Source organism: Halyomorpha halys, unplaced genomic scaffold (genome assembly GCF_000696795.3).
Source record: "Halyomorpha halys isolate HHAL.00 unplaced genomic scaffold, Hhal_1.1 Scaffold78.1, whole genome shotgun sequence".
Taxonomy (NCBI): domain Eukaryota; kingdom Metazoa; phylum Arthropoda; class Insecta; order Hemiptera; family Pentatomidae; genus Halyomorpha; species Halyomorpha halys.
Window position 1 is genome coordinate 791,814 of NW_027108467.1, and position 25,904 is coordinate 817,717.

General features: G+C 32.3%; 1 protein-coding gene across 7 annotated transcripts in view; it reads left to right on the forward strand.

Annotated features, from left to right (window-relative positions):
- Tlk (Tousled-like kinase) overlaps nt 1–25,904 on the forward strand; it is a 277,166-nt gene that overhangs the window by 90,752 nt on the left and 160,510 nt on the right. The window contains exon 1 of one of the 7 annotated variants that reach the window (XM_014439172.3): nt 21,413–21,598. The exons of 5 other annotated variants lie outside the window; for them this stretch is intronic. In XM_014439172.3, coding sequence (XP_014294658.1) covers nt 21,547–21,598 — 52 coding nt within the window. In that variant the 5' untranslated portion in view covers nt 21,413–21,546. Of the gene's footprint in view, nt 1–21,412; nt 21,599–25,904 lie in introns of those variants that run through there. One more of the 7 variants, XM_024359023.2, reaches the window with a different exon arrangement.

Consider the following 25,904-nt stretch of genomic DNA (forward strand, 5'->3'; position numbering starts at 1 on the left):
TTGAATTAAATCATAAATGATAAAAATGATAACTGATAATTGAATAGTACAAAATTTTAATTGATTGATATTTGTGGAATTGTATGGTAGAATACAACTCCACATACAATTCCAATTCCAAATACAATTCCACAACTCCCTACCATACAATTCCATAAATATCAATCAATTAAAATTTTGTACTATTCAATTATCAGTTATCATTTTTTATCATTTATGATTTAATTCAATATTTTGTATAATTCTAAATTTGCTTGTATACTATTCCTTTTCAATGTTACTCTAAATGTTGTTGTTATCTCTTTTGTTCTATAGCCCTAATGAAGACCTGAAACTCAGGTCGAAACGTCGGCATAAAATAAATAAATATGGCTTTGTTTATTTATGTTGTTCTTTGCTGACCCCACCCCCCGACAAACTTCTTCAAGTAGTGAATTTACTTGAGGAAATGTGTATCTCGGGAATCAGTAGACGTATTAGATGCCTATTAGCACTGAAATTAAAAAGCTAGCTTAGATTAGATTAGATTTTTATTGAGGGCGATCAACATCTAGGTTATTACACCCTTTTTACTTTATTTATCTTCTTGTCTTTGACATTTGATAGTTGAATGTAGACTATTTCCTTATTACCAGTGTAAGGTCGATATTGGTGGATTATATTTTAGTATAAAATTGAGTTTCTTTCAGAAATTTTATTATTTTGTCTATGGATTCTGCTGAGTCTTTAAGGGCCAATTCTCTTGTACGAGGAATTTTATTATTTCCGAAGGCTTGACGAAATGATGAGCATTCTTCAATTATATGCTTTATCGATAATGGGGGATGACAGGTTTGGCATATAGGTTGGTCCTCTTTTGTGAGTAAGTGGAGGTGTGTTAATTTGGAATGTACTATTCTTACTCTTGCAACAACCACTTCTTCTATTCTGTTCTTATGGCACTTGTCCACTTTTGTGTGTGTGTTTTTTTAAACATTTCTTAGTTTATTGGTGATTGGTACATAAGCCTAAATTGAATCCCAACTTTTTCGGATTCTGTTCCTTAAAAATGCCTTTATTTCTTTCGGCTCGTAAATTTGGAGTGGTGGAACGTTCATTGTAGCAGCCTTAAAGCTAGTTTAATGTGCTATGAAGTAGTTTATGACGTTAATCTTTGTAGGATTTGTACTTGACATGACATTTGACAAAATAAATTCACAAAATGTTTATTTCTGGTTGTTCGACAGCCGACTATATGTCCGCATGTCACATCTCACTAGAAGAGGACCCCAGAACTACAGAGCACAGGTTTCCATTGAATCTTTTTGGTTGAATCTAGCCAACGAAGTATAAACATCTGAATTCTGTCGTCATCATTAGAGATCTGTGTGCTACAAGTCTCTCGCGCAAAATCCGATAATTTACGAGTGCAAAATCTTCTGATCAAGATAGAAACCTTAATTTAAGAAAAACGATCAAATTAGGAAAATTACCCTATTAGAAAAAGTAAATAATTAATAGAATTAATTAATAAAAAAAAGAAGTATTAAAATATTATTTCGAGAAGTATTAATATTTATAGAAGTGTTAAAATATTCTTAGGCCTCTTACACTAAGGGATGAATTGCTCGAAAACTTGGGAAAAACCTGTTTTCTTTATATGGGTGCCGGGTCACGTGGGGATCGCTGGAAATGAACTGGCGAACATAGCAGCTATACAAGCACTTGCTCTTCCAGATCAGGGCGCGGCCATTCTGACACTCCAAGAAATAAGTCATCCGATGAAAAATTAAGTATCATCTAGTAGGCAAGCCATGTGGAATGAAAGCCCGCCAAGCAAATTAAAAACTATTAAAAAACCATTAAACCATGGACCACATCAAACCGTTCCAATCGCAGGGAGGAGGTAGCTATAGCCAGATTGAAAATAGATCATACAAGTTAAACTCATACATATCTGATCAGTAAGCAGCCACCGCCAAAATGTCAATACTGCAACAGTATACTTACGATCAGTCACACATTTGAAAAACGCCATTCCTATTCCGCGAACTTGAGTAGATTGGGAGTAGGACCGAGTGTATCGGATGCTCTGAATGATGATCAGAGGAACGTGGAAATGGTTTTGGTTTTCTTAAAAAGGAGTAATCTTTTGAATAAGATTCCAAAAGAAGTAATTATTTAAAGAGAAAAATAAAGTGAAATAGAATTATAGATAGAAATTAGATAGAATTACAAAGCGCGAAACATAGGCGTTGATGACCGCAGGGTTTTACGCCCTAAAGCCCCAGAAAACAACAACAACTAAGGGATGAACAGCGCCATAAGGTTTTCGAAAATAAAGTATTACACAAAGGGGAATAAGTATTCACGGGAGAATTTAAGAAGATTACAGAACGCTGAATTAACCCGGTAAATATAATTCATTTTATAGCATTGCGGCGTATAAGATGGGCGTGTAAGGTTGTGAGGGCTTAGTAACGAGCGGATCCCTAAAATGTTAATAAACACTGAACCGATGGGTAAACGTCCGAAGGGTAGACCGAAACGTAGATGGGAGGATTGCGTTATAACTGATTTAATATAATTGTGTTTAGAGGGCATTACTGGAAGGATGTATGTAGAGAGCGTTTGGCGGTATCGGCATCGAACCTTCGGCTTCGTTAGGCCTTCATTATATATTATGTTATTAAACTTGGTAAAAATTTGAAAAAGCTTAAAAACTGAAAAGTGAATATAACAGTACAGTAATGATGTAAATAATAAGGAGATGGAGCCAAATTAAGGAGCACCAGTGAAGCAGCCGTCCAAAAATAAACATTGTTTTGATTTCGCCAACTCAATGATTTTACACAAAGAAAATAATACTTTAGGAAGTAAGATCCTTGAAGATATATATATTAGAAAATATTAAATACTTTATTAATTTTAAAACAGGCACAGGTTATTTCCAAATTCAATAAAATGGATTTGATCGAGATGGACGATGAAGAGTTCAAAAAATTAATTGTTCAGACAATAATAAAAAAAAAAACGTTCTTCATAAATCAGAAGGCGTCCTTCGTTGCACATGCACATATTGATTCTTTTGTGTTGAATTCTTTTTTCATTTCTTCCCAACATTCTAGTTTGAATGAAAACAAATTTTTTTTGTAGCGTTCAGTAAAAGCCGCCATTTTTTATTCCCTCTACCTATACTTGGAAGACTCATCAATTTTGACCTGTAATTATACATAGCTTTCATTAAAGAAATCAAAAATTGGGGTGAAATAACTGCCTTTTTTTCTCCCCTGTACTATAAGTTTGATGGTTCAAATTACTGGGTATTATCCTATGAATATTTTGAAACTGATTGAGAGTTCAAAATAGGAATCATTTTTTTTCTTTTTTTTTTTTTTAAATTATAATTTAATACTCTGGCCTTTTGTTTGTTCCTACAGAATGTCTCGGACCCTGCGCTTTAAAGACCATAAACGTTTTTGAAATAACGCACGGATTATGCTCGGATTTATTGTAGAGAAGAAGGCTAGATATGGAATACGAGAGTTGACGCAGGGGTAAACTAGTCATTTAAAATGGCGTGCGGCGGGACCAGAGCGAGAGGTTGCGCAGAGGTTAGCCGATGCTGTCTCGATTTAACACAGAGGCGGAAGGAATGCCAGAAGGCTACATTGATTTTCCATTATTTCCTCCCTCATTAACTACCCCCAGGGTGGGCCCCTCGGGTTTTTGCACTTGTTGGTAAACATATTCAACGCCTCATCTCACTTGAAATCTTATTATGTTTGGCCTTTAAAATTCAGTTTTTTTTATTTATGTAACTTTTCTTTTCGATTAGAATACTTCTTAATGTTAGATAGAGAGTGAATAAGGGGGAAAGTTGTAATAGGAAAGGAAAATTATTTTAAATGTTTTGTTATCTCTAATTAGATCTTATGAATGAAAAGTACTCTTCTTTGTTTTAATTATTTTATTTTATTTCATTAAAACCAATAACAACGTCTCGGGCTTGTCACCCCATCATCAGGTATCCTCAATAAATCCTCAAATTCATCCTATGCATTTAACAATTAAAAATATATAACAATTTATTTATTTTTTTAATTTAAAGAAATTACCTGATTGAATATATCTTTTAGAATTACATTTTGTGATCGATCTCCTTATTAGTCTATAATGCTAACAATAATAATAATATAAATATTAATAATTAAAAATAAAACATATTATAAATAAGGAAATCTAAAATACCTTACTGAAACCAGGTTATCTTTTCCATTGATAACGAATAGATTATAAACTAAGTCAATGCTCTCCTACCTCTGTTCCACAAAACATAACTAATCTATTAACAATATTGTTTTTTTAACATATTACAACACCGCAATAGTGTATTTTTAAATTTATTCTACTGTCCAATACTATTGTACTACTTTAAATTACTGAATGATTTACTATATCTTTGTAATGTTACTTACATTTTTGGTGTCTGTCTTAAAGTTAATAGAGTTTCCTATGTTTTTAGTGGTATATATTGCTCCTGTTATTTTTCTATTTCTTGTCTAAAATTTTTGGATTTTAAAATCAAAATTTTATTATCCCTATAAATCGGTTTTTTAATTAGACAGTATATCTTAATTAAATAATAGTTATTTTAGAAACGTATGATGGCATTAATTCAAAACGAAAATAGTTTAGATTATTAATTAATGAACAACATTTCTATTCGGAATGCAGGTCTTCTTCAGGGCTAAAATAATTAGGTATAGAATAGGTAAAGCTAATGTTGGAGCATAAAATTGACGTGTAAGTAAAAAATAAAAAAAGGTTTATAACTTTTTTATTATATTGTTTTATTTATACAAATGTCTTTTTATACCTCCACATTCATATCTGTCATATGTACATATCACTTTTATAATCTTGTATTATCATTACCTACTCTGTATCTTTTATTTTATATGAGGTGAAGATGGTTAGGGGTACGGTCAGTAAAGAACACAAATAAATAAAAACACATTTATTAGTCACAAAGGGGGTGCAGGTAGCCGCGAGGAAGGCGCGTGGTTACTAACTCCAAGGACCCGAGTTCGAATCCGGCTGGACAGAAAATTGTTTTCTGTTACACTGTAGCCGTGAGTCAACTCTTGTGGTTTCTGTAGCCCTCCTGGGGTTCACCCAGCCTCCTTAAATGGGTAAAAACTGGCGGTCGAGCTTGATTCTGACCAAATCACCTCCTTGCACGACCTTGGTCTAGTAACAGTACTTCCTTACAAAGAGTGTCCCTGACCCTTCGCGGGTTGTAGAGGTACAGATTTAATTTTTTTTTTAATTAATCATAAAAATCAACAGCCAGAATTTCTAGCCTTCATCAGGGCTAAGAAGAAAAAACAAGATTACAACCAATGAATAAAATTATATATAGAATGATTAGTAGGTTACTAACAATATCGATACATAAATAGTGTTGAAAGACATGGATAGTTTTTGTATTATAAGAAGATGAAGATTGTATGAGAAGAGTAACATATAAATTAAGCAAAGAACAAAAAAATAATAAAATTCATACGAAAATCTAATTAGTAAATATACGTACAAAATGAAAATTATTAAAAATTAAATAATGAAATAAATGTATATGTATGTTCATGTACATATATATACATAATATATGTACTATAAACAATTTCAATCAGTCAATACCTACTATAAACAGTTTTTAATTAAACCTAGGGAGGACAAAAATGATCAGTGTCATTCTTTCTTTTCTTCAGATTTTAATCATTTGTGCCATTCAGTAGAGTTAAATGAAAGTTTTCTGTACAATACTAGTTGTTCATTTATTAAAATGAATAGAATCTGAGTATCTTTAAGAAATTGTTATGCAATACTAAAAAGATTTAACAAGAAGATTTCGACCAATTCGGCCATCCTCAAGGACAATTTTAATATAAGTTGACACCTCACGTCCAATAATTTAAAAAACTTTTGCTGGCTATTCTGCCTTGGTCATTAATTTCTGTCCAATCACCTTGACCACTATATTGTCACCTTTACATTAAATTTTAATACTTTTGATTAAAGATTAATCACGCAATATTTTGTCTTCTTAACTGAATTAAAAGTTTCAACTTTAAAACACGTCCAACTTTTAAAGAAATAATAAACAGCGTTTTGAGACTTAACTTGAGTAAAAATGTTTTTATTTAAACATTATATTTTTTCATATAAAAAAGAAAAAAAAAGTTAGAATTAAAGGTTGAAGTTTTATTTATTTTTTTAAAACCAATGGTATTTATTGAAATACACTTACAATTACGACACAGCTACTTATGTTTACAAAATTGCAAATGCAAGCTAATTCTCACTCTTAAGCTATGAATGAAGCAGCATATCAAAATGATGTGATGAGGTTTACTATATACTCGCAGCTTTCTCCAAGATGGGATGGCCGTATGCAATGGTCGCTTGCTATTTGCATGTCAATATCCACGCCAAGTGCATTCTCAAGGCCTCGCTGGCAGCCTCTTATAGAATTTTACTCAAAGTCCATTAAAAATATTCTCTATTTTTGCTTTCACTTTCCGATATGTGGTATATATAGTGAGGAAAATTAGTACTAAATTTCCTATTCCAATTTTGGACAGAAATAAATGTTTGGAAGTCCGTTGAGTCCAAATAACATGGTCTCAGAGTGTAGAACAGCCTAGCTCCAAAACTTCCTATAAGACTTATAGGATAAGACTGAAATAAAAATGTATGGCTGTTATATGCCTGAGAAGAGATAGCTTGTTCAATAAAGTCGATCTACCGAAATGCCACCTTATAGAATCGGTTTTGGACTTTTTTTTTTTATATTTTCTCGAAAACAGATTTTGAATAAACTCGGCATGCCCATGTACAATAAAATGGTCTTTAATATCAGCTAGGCCTTATCCTTATTGAAATAGTCTGATAGGGCTTAAATGACGAATTATTTATAAATCTTACTCTAATGTGTAGATTATCTAAGATGAGTATGCTTATAGGAGAAGGGAACCCACGCACTTCTCCCGTCAGGCGACTCTAGCCTCTCTCTACACCAGGTGTGGCCAAGAAGTCGATCTCGAGGCCAATTTCGTTTGATCGTCGCTCACTCACAATGTCTTGGGTGGACTTCTATGTAGCATGGACTTTGAAGCGATTGTAGAAAACACAACTTCCTAGCAATAGTTTCAGACATATTTCATATAAATCAAAAATTATTAATTATCCATGTTCTTTTAGTTTCCCTGGATGTCAGTTTTTTGGCCCTTTAAATAATTATTGTTTTTTTTACGTAGGTAGAAAACAGTACGGTATCAGTACGATGTGTACTCATTTATTGAAAGATTAACAAAATGTAAGCCATATTATTAGTTCATGATACATTTTCCTGGCTTAAAAAAACAAAACAAAAAAAATAACGCAAAATAAAATATTGAAATCAAATTATCAGCCATATTGTACAGCTTTATAACATCTTTTTCATATTTACGAACAAATAGTACAACAACTTATACATTGCAGTTGACAATAAAAATAAATTGTATTTTAAGTTAAATGCATATAAGTAAAAATCTAAAAATCTTGAAAAACGTCGAAAAAACGAATGTACGGAATGCTGCTACCAAAAGTTGGGTCTGAAAATTTATTTCCTTCATAAGCCTATATCTCTAAAACTCAATGAGTGATTTAAAAAATAAATAAAAATGTTGAACATGTATATTACTTATCCACCCATATCTTGCTGGAATGCACACAGTGTATAAACGTAGTATGCATTTCACACCCCTTCTTCCACCTTAAACTACTTCTATAACAAAACATCGATGGCAACACACTTTTAAGATAAAAGTTTATCTTATATACAGAAAAGCTTGCCACCCCTGCTGAACACGATAATAAACCCCTACTACCGGGAGCAAACCAAGAGGCAGTCCGGTTCGTTTGGGATTGGTTAGGTACCTGGAATGCTTTTCCCCCCTATTCTCGGGCTCTTAAGTTATGATTACGGGTTGTTATTCATTTCTTTAGGTTATCCTTTATCTTTGACTGGGACTGTTTCTTATCGATTCTTGTTTTACTTTGTAGGCAAATATATTCACAACTCTGTTCTAGCTTGCTATTTAAGAACGAAGTTTCTTCAAAAAAGTCGTTTTTGAGATTTGATAATCATTGTGATTAGCAAAAACTTTCTGACAATACAGAACTGTATGTAGCATGCGTAGTACAGGATTTGGAAGGGGAAAACACGTACTACGCAAGCTCCGTACAGTCAAAAGTGGTTGTTGGAACAGATCCAGTGGAGGGAAGAGATGGGATTTGGGAGAAGGTTAGCCGCAAGCGCATCTCTCCCGTCCCTACTCCCACAGGCAAACTCATCTTAGATGCACTATTCCTTTAATTTTGTTTATTCGGAGGGGCAAAAAAAAAGTATACTTTTATAGAAATTAAATTACTTAAGACAATAAAAAAAATTATTATAAATTAAATTAATAAGACATCTAAAAAAAATATATATGGATAACTAAGGGGAAAAAAGAAATAATAGAAACATCTGATTCAAGAGGAGAAGCTGAAACGACCTGATAATTCGACATTGCATTCCGGCTTTGTTATTCTTAGCATTAAAAAAAATGATATCCGTTATTCTCACTTCAAGAAATACTAAAATAAGAATTTTTATAGCAAAATGAAAATACAGGTTTTAGGTTATAAATAAAAAGAAAGATTGTCTGAGTGCGGTCAAAATAAGAACACAAATATTAAGCTATTTGTTAGTTATAATTTTCGCTTCCATGATATTTAGATTTGTGTTGTCGAAAATCAGAAAAATAGATATAACTATAACACGAGCCTAGCAATCGACATAAAACGTTAGGACGTATTTAGTGTATAAGTGAGAAAGCTGTGTGATGCGTGCAACGAACCAGGCTTTTTATCCCTTATTATAGTTAGTAATTTTTTTGTTCACATTTTCTCTATTTATTCGTAATAAAATAATTTTCTTAATTATAATCGAACGTATTACGTGGCATTTAGGTGAGAACCATAGTTCGCAACTGCTTCAAATGTTGCGAAATATCCATCTTATCCGTCATCGTACGGCGGAGACTGAGGGAACGTGGATTTAAGCGAATAGCACCACGGTGGAGTGTGTGGTAATTTCATGGAAGGCTTTGTTAATGCTAAACAGTTATCACATAGTAATAGTAATAGTAATAGAGTGTCTCCGAGATGATGGAAACGACCCGAAGAGCGATTTCTCTTCTTTTCCTGGCGTTCGTTTATGTTTTTGAAGAAAGATAAATATCCACCTTGGTGCCGGGGTTCTGGCTCCTCAGAGGTACATTGAGGATACAATACCATTTCTTCTGTTTACTAAAGAACAGTTAGTTAATTTTGATAGAAATCCATTTCCGCATTTCGCGAGAATTACCAGCGAATACTTGGAGCAACTGAGAATTACAGGCTCACACGATCAGCCAAATCTGGTACAGCATTTGTGGAATAATTTAGATAGGCTTGCTAATAATAATAAAGGCTCGACGAAACCGAAGGTTCGGTGCCGATACCTCTAAACGCTCTCTCCGTGCATCCATCCATATCCAAACTACCAGATCAATCTTGACGCAATTCTCCCACCTACGCTTCGGTCTACCCCTCGGACGTTTATTAGTTGGTTTAGAGTTAATTATTATTCCAGGAATCCGGTCGTTACTTAGCCCTATAACGTTACAATCTATCTTATTGGCCACATTGTCGTAATCTGAATTATATTTCTAGGAATTTTACATCAGAAGTCGTCAAATCCACTTTTGCAAGATTATTATAAAAGAAATATTGTTGGAGCTTCTGATGTAGATTGAAAATGATTAGTAACACCTAATAACAGTTAGAGAAGACTTATTCTTTATTTATTCAAAAAAACTAAGTTGTGCTGGCCAAGTTCATTAGACATACTACGCAGTAAACTTATTCAAATTTAATCAGACAATTTTTTTTTTAAGTCTTACAATATATAGGTTTAACAAGTATACAATATATAATAATAGTATATCACTTATGCCATCGCTTTGGTTCTTTTATCTTTTTATTCTTTTTTTTTCTTCTTTCTTTTCTATTTTCCCCCTTATTATTTCCCTCTTTAAAATAGAACACACCTAAAATACAACTAAGAATCATTTTAAATAATTAGAATATAAACTCGTATTATGTATGTCATATAATTGATTAAGTGGTGATAGATAAATATAAATTAAAAAACAAATAGAGATAAAAACAGTAAGAAATATATGTAAATATAAATAAATATATACGTAAATAATAAAATATAAAAACATAAAATTTAAATTTAATTCTCATGAAGAAGAATAGAAATATTAATAATGAAGGCTTAGTGAACCCGAGGTTCGATGCCGATACCCTTAATCGTTCTCTACAAATATCTGTCCAGTGATGACCCCGCAAATCTAAATCAACTAAATACGGTTTAACGTAATCCTCCTATCTATATTATGGTCTACCTCTAGGACGTTTACCCTTCGGTTTAATGTTATTAATATTTTAGGAATCCGGTCGTTACTAATCTCTACAACCTTACACCCTCATCTTATTTACCGCGATGCTATAACCTGAATTATATTTACCGGGTGTAGTTCTCTCAATTCAGCGTTGTATAGCATTCTAAATTCTCCAGTTAACTCATCCTTTTTTGGTCCCAACATTTTACGTAATAGTTTATTTTTAAATCTAAAGATAGAAACGTTTTATGCTTCTTTATTTTCTTTCCAGTTTTTTAAATCACCTTCAATATAATGTTTTTGTAATTGTAATTAAAATATGATTTTAATTCATGGCTGATTGGGTTAGGATCCTCCACCCTCCAACTAGAGGCAATAGCCGTTAGTAGGAGGCTATCCTCTGTCAGGGAACACGAGGTAAATGAATAATAGTCAGTTTTTAATAAATATCTTTTTATCATTTCTGTCCTTAATAATTAATTTAAGGATACTATTAATGGTATACTTTGTTTATATAATTTATAAAAAAACTAATTAATTTGTTTTTTATAATTTATTTATTGATATTTACAACTGTATACATATATACACATCATGTAAATTAGCTGTAAGTGATATTATGACATGATAAAAACATGTGGAGAATCTACCCATTAATAGAACTCCAAAAACATTTCTAAAGGAGAAGATCTCGAGGCCATCTTCTTTTCAGACGTCTAGGAGGATTATTAGGTAGTGAAGGAGAAGCCAGGTTAGAAACGAGGTGGTTTGGGTGGTTGGGAAGTTTATTTAGTTTTCTGTTACTAACGTACCATGGTGTACGTTATTGTAATCTGACGCAGTATTTTTGATTAAAATGTTTGTAGGTTTGTTTATATGATTTTTTTGTTGGCTACTATAACCGCAAATTTTGATTTATCCCTAGTTATACGTTTATTGTTGCCCACGCTTAGCAGAGAAAGTGAAATAAAAAAAAATATAATCGCAATAAAAAATAAATAAATAAAGAATAAATTACTCCTTAGGCGCCACGTTATTTATTCTTGGTACCCCGAAGCATTATGCCCACAATGTAGCTAAAATATACCACTATATAAACAATTGTTGAATTATGACCACTGGTGAATACCTTTACATGTAGATAACAGAAAACCTAGGGGTGTTACCTACCCACCTGTTGAATTATTGGAATATTCCGTGGACAACAAAAAAAAAAACCCAGTAAATTAACAGCAGAGAAAGAACAGCAGAACTATATGTAAAACAGTATAAAAAAGAATTCTTATCAATTAATAAAACAATTAAAACTTATAGGTAGACTAGACTTAACCTTAACATAAATGCTTAACCTTTATATCTATATTTATATTATTATTCTCTTATCCATGACATGCGACATCCAGGACGTGAAGAAACGTCACTGCACTATATCCCCACTTTTAGTGTTAATGACCGTCCATTGAAGTAGAACACCATAATTTTGAAAAAAAAAAAAAAAAACATATAAGACGACATTTCTCATATGGTGTTATTCCGGTTCAAAGAGTAAAGACAAAGGGCCTTTAAACTATCACCACTTCACATTGAACAATCGTAACGTGTTCCAAAATCAAACTTGTGTCACCTTCACAAAACCAAAACCCATTCGTCTAAAACATATCTCCCTCGTGTTTTGTTTTCACCATGACAACCGTAACTCCTCTTGTCTACACAGATCTAGCCAGTGTTTTATTTCACCATGACAACCGTAACACCACATCATAGATTTGAGAAGGTATTATACAAATGGGATTCAGTACAGAGAAAGAAATTTATTCAATCATGCTGCCCAAATACATGGGGTTGCTACATTACACAGCATACTGATCAATCCGTGATCGGACATATATAAATTTATAAATTACATTTTTTTGATATGATACAATATAATAGAAAGATAACATTTTTTTTTCCCACAGTATTATTTTACAATTAATATCAGTCTACAAACTAAATACAAGCTTTCCAATTTATTCCTTTTTTTTTTCTTTCCCTCCCATTTCACAACCCCTATTTCATTTTATCAACAAATTCCCCTATATAACAAATATTAGAATATAAAAATATCAAAAAATAACAAAGTAGTAAATAGATAAATAAAACAACAAATAGGATATGCGATGCATGCATGCCATCCCTCCTCTGGATAACTCCCCCACTCGTTAATTTCCATGCATGTGGTGGTGGATGATTCCCAGGGAGTCAAGTATTATATATATATGAAGCTGTTTCAATTTTAATGCAGAGCGTTTGTGAAAATTAGAAAAAGGAGCTTGAGTGCTTATTAGACTAAGCCGCGTCTGGTTAATATCACGGCTCCATGTGATCCTTCTTTCGAATGTCAATCATCTACTGAATTGATCTGCGGAACCGGTTTGTTTATGTGGGCCCTTATGCCAAGAAGTGTGGATGTCGGATTCATTAAGATTTTTCGTTTGTTTCAAGGTTCAATCCAGTCTTGAATTTTCATCAAGTAATCTGATACAAATTAAAAAAAAAATCACCATATCCAATTTTTTTTTCCGCAACTCTACTGCCCTCCCTATTGATTAAGTAGTTATAATAGTTATAATATGTACTCTTTTTTGAGCCAGCGTTTCGCCCCACGTTGCAGGGCTTCGTCAGGGCTGTTTTGACGGAAGTCAAAGTCAGAGTAACTTCACTGACGTTATTGTCTGAGCAATTAATTCTTTTAACTCTTCATCGTCTATCTCGATCAAATCCATTTTATTGAATTTAGAAATAGTGCAATAATACAATATACCTTCGCTAGATAACAGATCCAACAATGAAAGGTTCCTTGAATTAGTACAAGAACCGGGAAGAAAAAAAGGCAGTTATCTCACCCCCAATTTTTGATTACTTTAATGAAAACTAGGTATAATTAATAGTCAAAACTGATGAGTCTGCCAAGTATAGGTTGGGAGAATAAAAATGGCGGCTGTTTCAAAAGCTTAAAAAACACTAATTTTCATTCGGTCCTCTATACTTAAAACTACCAACAACACTAGAAAACCTAAGAGCACATTATTTAAAGAAGAGTAAATTTGCTGAAATATTAGTCCTAAAAGAGCTATTTATGTCCAATAGTTCTCGAGATATAGCTTTTTATAAATCAAAATTTCTTAAAAATTTGCTGAATTGTTAAGTTGTTAGTTAATTTATTTTGACAAATCTATATCTTAGGAACTATCTGACGTACAGATGTCTATTAGCACTCAAATTAAAGCTAGTTTAATGAGCTATAAAGATGTTTATGACCTTTATCTTCGTAGGAATAATAGATTTCATGATATTTCCTAAAATAAATTGATTTATAGTTGTTTAATCTTTCATTACATCCTATACAACATTTTTATGAAATGAAAACCGCTTATCTAACCAGTACTTATCTTTCCCTCCTCTGCGACACAACCCCTGATGAAGACCTGAAACTCAGGTCGAAACGTCGGCATAAAATAAATAAATATGTTTTTGTTTATTTATGTTGTTCTTTGCTGACCGCACCCCCCGACAAACTTCTTCAAGCATTTTTATGAAATGTTGCTTTTAAAAAGAAGCATCTCGAGAACTATTTTGCATAAATAACTGTATTAGGGCTCATATTTTAGCAAATTTACTCTTCTTTAAATGACGTTCTCTTAGGTTTACTTGTGTAATATACTTTTTAAGATATAAGGCTCCGAATGAAAAATTAGTTTTTTTTATCGGTTTCAAACAGCCGCCATTTTTTTTCCCCCTACCTATACTTGACAGACTCATCAATTTTGACTCGTAATTATATATAGTTTGCAATAAAGTAATCAAAAATTGGGGTGAGATAACTGCCTTTTTTCTCCTCTTGGTCTCCTGTACTAAATGGTTACCTGCTTAAACGTAGATTTTCTCTAAATCTCAATTTAACTGCTATTATTGGTCGGTAAAGTTTGCCGCCAGATATGAAAGTTAACTTTTCTTTTGCAACATATAATTATTAAGTTTACCCGAGATTTCACTAATCGTAGTTTAAACTGTTAGTACAAGAGCCGGAAATAAAAGGCATTTATTTCACCATAATTTTTAATTACTTTAATGAAAACTATGTGTAATTACTAGTCTAAATTGATGAGTCTTCCAAGTATTGGTAGAAGAGGATTAAAAAATGGTGGGTGTTTCAAAATGTAAAAAAAAAAATTAATTTTTATTCGGAGCTCTATATCTTTGAAACTACCAACTACACTAGAAAACCTAAGAGAACATTATTCAAAGTAGAGTAAATGTGCTAAAGTATTAGACCTCATACAGCTATTTACGTTAAATGGTTCCCCAGATATAAAAAGCTTTTTAAATGCAACATTTCATATAGAATGTACTGAAAAATCAGTAGTTAGTGACTTTATATTGAGAATTTTATACCTCAAAAACTATTTTATGTTTAGATGTCTATAAACACTCAAATTAAAGGTAGTTTAAAGTGCTATAATTTTGTTCCTGACGTTTATCATCGTAGGAGTAGTTGTTTTCATGATATTCAACAAAATAAATTCACAAATGTTGATTTCTAGTCGGTTGGACAAAAAATCGGTTTGATTTATGAAAAAATATATCTCAGGAACTATTAGACGTGCAGATGTCTGCCATGACCAAATCAAAGCTAGTTAATTATACTATAAAGTAGTTTATAACTTTTATCTTTGTAGGAGTGGTAGTTTTAAAGGTATTCACATATGAATATAAATTTTACACATGACGTTGGGTCCGAACAACTAAGAATTAATTTATTTTAGCAAATATCATAAAAACTACTACTCCTATATTACTAATAAACTACTTATAGTACGTTAAACTAGCTTTAATTTGAGTGCTAATAGAAATCTGTACGTCGAATAGTTTTGAGATATAGATTTCTCAAAAATTAAATACACTAACTTCTCATTTTTCAAAACATTTTTTATGAAATGTTGGATTTTAAAAAGCTATATTTCGGGAACTATTGAACTTAAATAGAATTTTTAAATTGATACCTGTATTGAGTTGCTTTTAGAGAAGAGCTTTTTGGGAGTCCCGACATTCTTTCATTTATTTTCGCAGTTTGGTTTTTAAAGTTTTGCGCTCCTCCAAATTGATTGGAGTATGAACAATTTTATGGGAATTTAGTTGCCGTTACCCAACTTTTCGGACTGTTACGTACCGAATACTTTGTTTGTTTTGGTTAAAACAATTTTAAAGTTTTCTTCATAATTACTTTTTGGCTTAGTACTTAAAATTATTGTATTAACTCAGCAGTTCGCGTCGACAACTAAGTGTATTTTGCCCTCTTATCTTTAGCTGCCTGTAAGTGAAAGAAATGAGCAATTGAATAGGTATTGTAGCAATGAATGCTTGGAGCGTTGTGAAATAATTAATTTACATTTGTTGTTCCTTTTTGGAGATTTGCCCCAGTTGAAAGAGCCTCAGGAGACAGAATTAGACTTACTATAAATAGGCTATTGTGCTCCGATGAACTGTCTCTAACCGTTGTAGATAAATTTATTCCAGGTGTGGTAGGAATGGGAGGACCGGCTTCAAGAATTTCTTTTTTATTTATTTATTGTAAATTACAACTGTTATTTACAATAAATACAATAAGCAAATATGAGGAATGCTTCGAACACTTGATAATCTTGTAAAGGAACCACTCAATGGTGATACTTCAAACATTAATTTAAATTAGGAGGTCCCGTGGCCATCTTCTTTTCAGACGCCTTGGAGGATAAGGATGGGTAAGGAATTTGGAATGAAAGGACGCATATCTGTTTCTGGCCATATCTGCAACGAAAGAGGTGATAACGTCTTTGTGGATGAGTTTATTTGTGACGTAATAAGGAGTATCTAGGATTTTGGATTTTAAGGCTTGGATGCGGGAAGAATTTGATGGTTTGGTAGAGCCTCACAGCTCAATTCCATATATCCAAATTGGTCTGATTATTCATAATAATTTTTTGTTGTGAATGGGAAGTTAAGAGCGTTTGTCTAGTAGGTGTTGTAGTAATCGAAATATACGAGCAGTTTCTTTTCGTTTCAGTCTTGTATGGGGATTGCAAGTAAGTCTCTTGTCAAATTGAGTCCTAAGCAGCGAATCTGATGAACATGCGTTATTGAAAAATTTAAAAAAGATACTGAAACTGGTACTGGTAGAGTTCATGAATTTCACATTCCTAAATTAGGACTTAATGTTAGGATTGATGAATTGATTCCGTAATTCTTCTCTATGCCTCAACTAAAACCGTTTTGATTGTATTCTGAACTCTTCGGAACTACTTTTTTTTGCTGTATCTAAAGATTTTGATCTAATATGTATTTTATGTAAGCGAACTGTGTAATTACAGTGACCCAACAGAAGCCCTTATTTGTGAGAGAGTACTGCTTTTTTGCAACTCCTTGTCCAACTGTGCTATTTAGATATAGTATGCTTAAAAGGTCTACTAAATGTAATTTAGTTTCCAAAAAAAAAGAAATTCAAATACAACTGTTAACGAAATAAATATAAATCCCACCAAATCACATTTACGCTTCGTCGTAAACTCATGACCTCTTGCCCCACAATATCCTTTAATAATACCCCAGTCATTCCTGTCGAACAGATCCGTTACTCTGGACTACATCTCGACAAACGGCTAACGTGGAATCCTCATACAAGACTCAAAAGACAGGAAACTGTTCGTCGATTCCGACTATTGCAATATTTACTAGATAAACGGTCTAAATTGCCAATCCATTACAAAAGACTGATCTACATGACATTAATGAGACCTATTTGGACATACGGAGTTGAGCTTTGGGCTCAACGAAACCATCAAATTCCTCCCGAATCCAATCCTTACAGTCCAAAATCCTTAATGCTCCTTACTTTGTCACGAATCAAGTCATCCATCAGGACCTCAATATCTTATATGTTGCCGATTTGGCCAAACCAGCAGATACCAATCCTTTCAAGATTTCCCAACCACCCAAATCCACTTGTTTCTAACATGGCTTCTCCTTCATTACCTTATAATCCTCCTAGGCGTCTGAAAAGAAGATCTTCTCTAGAAATATTATTGGAGTTATATCAATAGGTGGATTCTCCACATGTTTGTATCATGCCACTATGTCACCTACAGCAAATTTTCTTTATATATTTTTTAAAGTTTTAAATAACAATAAATAAATTAAAAAAAAAAAAAAATATGCATTAGTTAGAAATAAATATTTACGGAAACTTCGTGGAAATATTCACAAATTCCTGGGAATCTATGACATACGAACAAGATATCGCACTAGTATTTCTAAAGTGACATAAGTCTAAAACTTACCTTTCTGTAAATGTGACACTCTTGACTATGGAGGGGGAATAGCATTAAGGCAGGAAGAGTGACACAAGTGCCCTCTGGCGGACAAGCTCTGAAGCTAGGTTGATACAGTTTTGATGATTCATAAAGATATATTTACCAATTTCTTTCATAATCATAACTCAAAAACACCGATTTTTGAGTTGTGTCACTTTAGAAATACTAGTGCGATATGATGAGTGTTACAGAGCTTTTTGTTCGTCCAAGACAAAATAAATTAATCCTAATTATCGGAACAGTGTTTTTTTTTATTTCTTCAATTAAAAAAACATTTTTTTGATGTTAATTTACTAAAAAGTTTATTTTTCAAGTTTAATTTATGAGCAGAAGATGGTTGGAGGTGTGATCTCTGAACAAAAATAAGTAAACACATATTTATTAGTGCCTACATTTCGACTGAATTTCAGACCTTCGTTAGGGCGTCTGGAGTCAGACCCCCAACATATACTCGTATAATCCACGTTCAACTAACAACTCATCATTGTAATCATAGGTTATATAAACATGAATAAAAAAGGAAATAGAATAAAATACTTTCCTTAGTTTTCTTTTCTTTTTTTTCTTCAGCATGCCAAAACGGGGTGGAAACACCTGACTGCATTTTGTTCCGTATAAGGCAATTCGAAGTTTCTTTTATCATTTTTCGAGATAAAACCTAATGAGAAATATGACATATACTAATAAAAACAACTTCAGTGACAATAAGAGATAATATATTGGTTACTGAAGCTAAGAGTCAAAACCTGTGAACCCAATGGAGTGGGTAGCAAACCTCTGAATCTTCATAGGTTTTAGCGGTACTGATTTTAATTTTTTTTTTTTAATGTTATTTTCTGTGCTGATTATTATCTTTAACTTTGTTGTTCTCTGTTTTCTCAGGAAATATAAAAATATTTATAAAAGTTAAAAAAAATTTTTTTTTTCTCCAGTAGCATTATAACAATGTATTTGTCGACATTAATTGATATTTAATTAATCATGAGTAAATTCTTTACAATTTTTTTTTTGCGATGGACATCGTTCAGGAACAACCACTCTTATTTAAGTGGGGTTCAGTCAAATGAGGCAACAGGAATGGATCTCGGTGGAAAGTTATGAAAATTATTTCATTTCTGTTTTTTTAGGGTGCTCATCACGGATTTTAGCTTCTTTTGTTTTTATAGCAAAAGAAGTTTATAGTCTTGAAGTCTATCTCTAACACAAGATTATAAATCAGTTTTTATAGTCTTTAGTTCACTGAAACACTCTTACAATTATAAATGATATATAACATGATATATGGTTATTTTATTTAAAACCATGTGTCAACCGCACTTAATTGTTATTTAGAGGTGGGGGTAGGTTAGAGCCTGAAGGTAAGCAGCTAGGCGATCTAGTCTATTATCTTTCCCAGTGTGATTTTAAAATCAGATATTCACCGGGTAAGGATAATATGGAAGCAGACGCTCTCTCGAGAAATCCTTTCTTATTGGAAGATTTCAAAAACAAAGATGATGTTCTTCAAGTTGTGAACTTGGTGTCCATGGTAGACATAATTCAAGACCAATTTCAAAATGAAGAAGAGCTCGATTCCTCCAAAAATACGTTTAAAAGATGAAATCTCATTTACATAAAACTTAAAAATAGACATATAATCTTTATTTCAAAATGTTTTGGGATGCAAATAATAAAACAAATTCACTCTTATTATGGTCACATTGGCGTGGGACACATAGCAGCTAAGATCCGACCTCTATATTATTTCAGAAGAATGGACTTACTTATACGAGAGTTCTGCAATCAGTGTGATATTTGTAAGAAAAATCGCGGAGAACAAGAGAAATTGGGCTTTTGTCCCAATTAGGACCAGCAAAAGAACCATTTGAGATAATGTCGATTGCCACAAATTTTTACCATAGCAGCAAACTGCTACCTTAAGCAGGGGATCTTCAAAGTTAATCCTGTGAATTAACCTTCTGCGGGAGGGGAGGTGTAAAGATGCTTACCTTCAGGCACTTACGTACCCCCCTCCCCCCACCTCTAAATAACAATTAAGTGAAGTTAACACATGGTTTTGAATAAAATAACCTCTGAGATTGTTATATGTCATTTATAATTGTAAGAGTGTTTCAGCGAACTAAAGGCTATAAAAATTGATTTTGTTTTATAGCAAAAGAAGTTTATAGTCTTGAAGTCTATCTCTAACACAAGATGATATATATATTTAATATTTTCCTTTTTCCATTCCAATATTTAGTTCAATGTTTACATTTATACTATGCCTACAGATTGTACCTTCATATACTTCCATAGATATGAAAATATCTGTAGTAATATTAATATACAATATCAGGATAGTACATAACACAAGTGTAATAAACTTACGTATTAAGCGCAGATATTTTAATTATATTAATATATATATAAAATGTCTGAGATTACAGATATTCCAAATGACTCCAACTCTTAACTTTTAAAGGCTCAAAAATAAATATTTTCAGTCGATGAAAAAAAAATGTCCTTGTGTGTGTATGTTTGTGCATGAAAACAAAAATTTTAAATGTTTTTATTATATGTTAAAATATTTGAACCTAATTTCGTTCAAGTTTTTTCCCTCTTTTTTAATTAATATTAAAAAAATTAAAAGTATACATTGAAAAATTATCATCATAAAAATTTAAAACAATGTAGTTTACATATTTCTATATATATAATCATACCATATTGTTTTTTATTTATATAGTATTTATGTGTATATAATGATTAAATTCGGAGGTCGATTAGTGTTCTACTATTGCTATTTGATAACAGAGGCTATCTGGATATAAAAAAGTACAAACTTTTATGTCTTATTATATTAATTATATCATGTAGTTTGTACTTGTAGTTAAATTTTAATGACTTATATATCACTAATTGTAGTCGGCATTATGGAACAAAAAGTATTAGTGACAGTATTTTGTAGTTTGTATAGTTGTGTTTATGAGCTAATACTGTTAGCCTTATCATGAAACACAGGGCCCTAACAGTGAGGCTGAGCTATGGTGCCTATAATACGTAATGCTTCTGGTAGTAGGTACTCAATTGCTACAGTTGATATCGATAAAAGTGTATTTTTAATATCTGAGTGAGGAAAATCAAATATTTATCTTTCTATTTCGGAGTTTTTAAAACTTCAAATGGGGAATGGGGAATGTTTGTACAGCAAGAAATATTCTTCCTTGTGCTTAAACGTTTGTTTATCAATTTAAGTATATTGGAGACTGGAGTCCTGAGGGGCCTTAGGGCGGAACGAGAGGCGCGCTGGGACCTAGCGCTGGCGGTGGCTCCTAGCCCAGGTGTCGGATCGGGATCAAAGGAGGACAGTAGAGGAAGAGAAGGCTAGACGGACAAGAGACTAAATTTCCCCCGAAGAGAGGGAGAGAGGGGAGAGAGACTAAACAGAGCGGGAAAGAGAGAAATAGAGGAGTGGGGGGAGCCAGGAGCCACCCTAGCGGGCCGCTCTGCCCTTTATTACGCAGTCAGCTACAGGAGTGTAGTGAGGCTACTCTACAATAGCGCGAGTAGTGAGTGAATAGCGAGCGAAGCGAGTTAGTGTAAGTGCAAGGTTCGATGGGATCTAGGTCGCGCTGTCTTCAGCTTCTCTCTTCCTGAGGATGGTCATTGAGCTAGTCATTACCGGTCGTCCAAGGACTGTTATCAGGGGTGGTGAGTCTTCTAACAAATATTTATCTAACACATATATCTTACCTACCTACTGGTCAGTCCTATTAGCCTCGTCTTCCACGTCTCGTCCTCTAAATGTCACTTATCTGAGAGAACTAACCCATCCACGGCTTTCTCCGCCGTCTATGTTGGCCAACGATGTTTCACAATTAGCGAAGAGATCGTACTTTCGGTGGGACACTAGAGCGGAGCCATTTTGAATCGATAGCTGGAGTCCTTGGGAGCAGCTGATAACGGTGGCACCGGCGGCCTAACCTTTTGTTTTGGTCTCGTCGCCTCCATATTGAATCCAATCTCTCGCTCAGCTGACACACTCCTATCATATTTAGCTATTGACTTAACTCATCGATAAGATAACCTATTACCTTTCTTGAAAATATTTCCTTTTTACATTCTTCATATTCTGTTTTTACTTCTGTCATGCGATTAGTTGTTTGTTTTGTTTTGTTTTTTCACCTGGATTTTTACGTTATATGTCAACATCCATTCATCGTCTTGTCGAATTAGAGTATACGATTATTTCCTAATTGCATTTAATACAATTAAATCTATTTATAAAATTAGGAACCAGCCTACATTTTTGTAAAATTGTTTTCCGTGCTATATCTATATTTTTTTCCCCAAAATTTTCGTTTCTCCACTTAACGTCACAACGTTACTCGATATTGCTATTTGATATAGGTATAGTTTGTTACTAAATGAAGAAAAGTATCAGCACAACATATAAAGCTATGCCAAGAAAAAGTTAGATGATTATTAGTTGACAGTTTGTAATTGATTGTGGAGAGATTGTCCGGTTGGCGATCATGAAAAGTATAAAAATAGCAGAACAGAAAAACTATTTATTTCTAACCAACGTTTCGTGCCCTACTTAGTATATCCTAATCCTAGCATAAGTGAACTTGGATCTTCTTTACTTTACATCTTACTTCTCATCTCACTTCTACACTTCACATGTATCAGCCATAACGATGCCCTTCAAAGTAGGACGAATCGTTGGTTACTAATAGTTTTTCTATTACCTGTGTACCTATCTTGACTGCCATGAGCACCATCTTCCTACAATAAAAAAATGTTTTTTGGTTCCTTATTGTGTATGAGGATTAATTTTTTCTCAAGGATTCTGATTTGATTGTCAAAGGCAAGTTTTTATTTAAATGCTTATTATAAACATTGTTGTTAACTGACTCTGGCTAGTTGATTTGAAGCAAACCTATTAAGCAAGTTTATTTTTAGCTGGAACCGAAGCGATGAGGGCTCCTAACGAACCTGGAAGGTAGGAGGATGCTCCGGAGATGTACCAACTGGTCTTGTTGCCTTTCTCCTTCGGGTCACGAAGTGGTCTACAAGCTAACTGTAGTCCACAACCTTCTTCCCTCCTCTTGTCATTAAAGTCTCCGCTCTTCTGCATATGGCGGAACTGAGGATCGTCTCTACTTTATTTCCCTTCTTGTTGTCCAAAGATCTCTCTTGTACCATAGTCGAAGTGATATTTTTCATTCGTCCTACTCAATTCTATCACAAAATCGAATCCTTCTAAACGTATTATCGAATGAAAGACGACCAATTTAATCTGCTGTCAACATAAATAAACAAGTATGCATTTTGTTGACCTGAATAAATTATATTATCATATTATACAGATTAATTGTAATATATTCAAGTACATTATTTTTTTTTTTGCTGTTCTGTTATTCGATTTTATATTTTTGTACCTTTCAGCAAGAACTACCAATGTCTAAATTCCTTCTTGTTAACTTGTCTAAATTCTTAAGAAAAGAAAAATATTTGTAAAGAAAATACCTGAAGATACTGTTTTCACTGAGAACATTGTTTTTTTGTTTTTTTTATTTCAATTAAAAATATAATTAATAAAATAATTAAAAATAACTTCTGAGACTTTAGTTATTGTTTCTCAAAGCCACAGATATGAAGTTTGTATTAATGAATAATTAATAATAGAAGCTGGCAGAGTCAAGGGCTGTAAGGTTAAGCTATCCAATTATTCATTCATACTATTTATAGAGAATAAACTAAAATCTGAAGAATTAGAAAAATGAATGATAACTATAGTATTGAAAAAATAAATGAATAAATTACAAATATATCTATAAATAAAATTATTGAATAAATATAATGATCAATACTGATGTAATGATAACAGAGCAATTAAAAATAACAATAACAGAATAAATTTAAGTTAAAATTAGTGATAATAAAATATGTTTATATGACATACATTCCCACTTAAAATTATCGAGTTAGCTCAGGATTGTGGATTTTTTTCTTTTAATTTAATTTTTTTTTTCCTTCTTGATTTGTTTACATTTTAATTTGATTCAGTATGATTTTTATTTTGATAAAACGAATTGACCTAAAACTTTAGTTTACTATTCACCTGGAGTGGACTAAGCATTCAAGGCCAAACATTCAAAAGAATGTAAAAAAAAAAAAAAAAAAAAAAATGGAGACTATTTAATAATGAAATGATATTTATTATTTATATTAACACGATTTATTTTATTATATTTGTTTTATACGAATTCTAATGATTATTATAGAATGAGGTGTAGATAGTTGACCGTAGATTAATGCTTGGAGAAGTTTGTCGGGGGGTGCGGTCAGCAAAGAACAACATAAATAAACAAAACCATATTTATTTATTTTATGCCGACGTTTCGACCTGAGTTTCAGGTCTTATAGTCCCATGTTCTATAGCCCTGATGAAGACCTGAAACTCAGGTCGAAACGTCGGCATAAAATAAATAAATATGGTTTTGTTTATTTATGTTGTTCTTTGCTGACCACACCCCCTGACAAACTTCTCCAAAGATTATTATAGAAATTGAACTTATATCCATACTCATCCTTTTGAATTATTACTCTATTACATACATCAATACATGCGACTCTATTAAATACATACATCAGATATACAAAATTGTCTATATATTTTTTATTTGTAATTGGTTATATTGCAAAGACAGAACCCCTTAGATTGGGGTCGCTTACTCTCTCTGCTGGAGTCCCCCCTACAGACTGTTCCTAAGCTAGTAGGGTTGTTATAAAGTAACCCCAGTCTACAATCTATTGTACTAGGTATAGAGTACGTTAAATACAAGCAATCAAAGGATATACGTATACAACAATTACTTGAATGTACAGTGTTTATTAAATTACTATCTTTTGCAGAGGGATTAATAATAGTAATTCGTTCTTATGCTTATGTTGATTTTCCAATGATTTCACTCTTATTAAAACGTCTTTTATTTTATAATGTGTAATTAGTATATATAATAATAATAATCATTTTTATTCATTAATAATAAGTTTTAAGCTTACAATTACTACTTTTTCAGGAATGAAACCCTTTATATCACTTCTTTATTCTTATCATATCTGAACAATGTTTCGAAATTTTTTACATATTATTACATTGCACTAAATTGGAGGACAAGGGAAAAATACTAATTTAGAGACAGGAAATGGGAAAAAACATAGGACACATGAAAAAAAAAAGAGGAAAACTTTGAATTTAAAATATAATTTTTGAAGACCACTGACGCGGTGAGAGGGATCTCGAAGTCACTCTATCCCCTCATGCATTGGGGATAAAGTGGCATGGGGATCCTTAGGTCAAGAGTATACATAATAGCCCAAATTTGACTCAAAAATACAAAAAAAAACTCAAAAATAAACTTTTACAACTTCTGTAACAGCCACCATTTTTAATTCCCCTTACTATAGTAGGCAGAGTTATAAATTTGGAGTGTTAACTGCATATAGTTTTCATTAAAATAATCAAAAATTGGTGTGAAATAACTTGATTTTTTTTTACTGGTCAAAAGAATAATACACTTTTTTTTTTTTTCTGACCTCCTAGAAGAGATAAATGGATATATTCATTTATCTTTTCTAGGTCAGAAAAAAAAAATGTGTATTATTCTTTTAAAATACATTTTAAAAGAATTGAGTGTATTTTTAATTTGTATTGTAATATTTAAATGTGGGAATAATGGTCAATGGGAGTATTTGGTTGGCGTCGCCTAGCAACGGTTCAACATTCAATCTATGTTATGTCTGTTATTGAGTTATTTTTCAGAGGCATTTTGTTATTTGAGTTTTTTTTTTTTATTATATTAGTTCGATTTTTGTATTTCACTTATTTTACTTTCCCCTTACTCTACTTGATGTAAATAGTTTAATTTTATGTTCATTTTATTTATCTTTTGGTTTATATAAATTAAGGATTATGTTATCATTTCTCTCTCTCTCTCTCCCTATATAT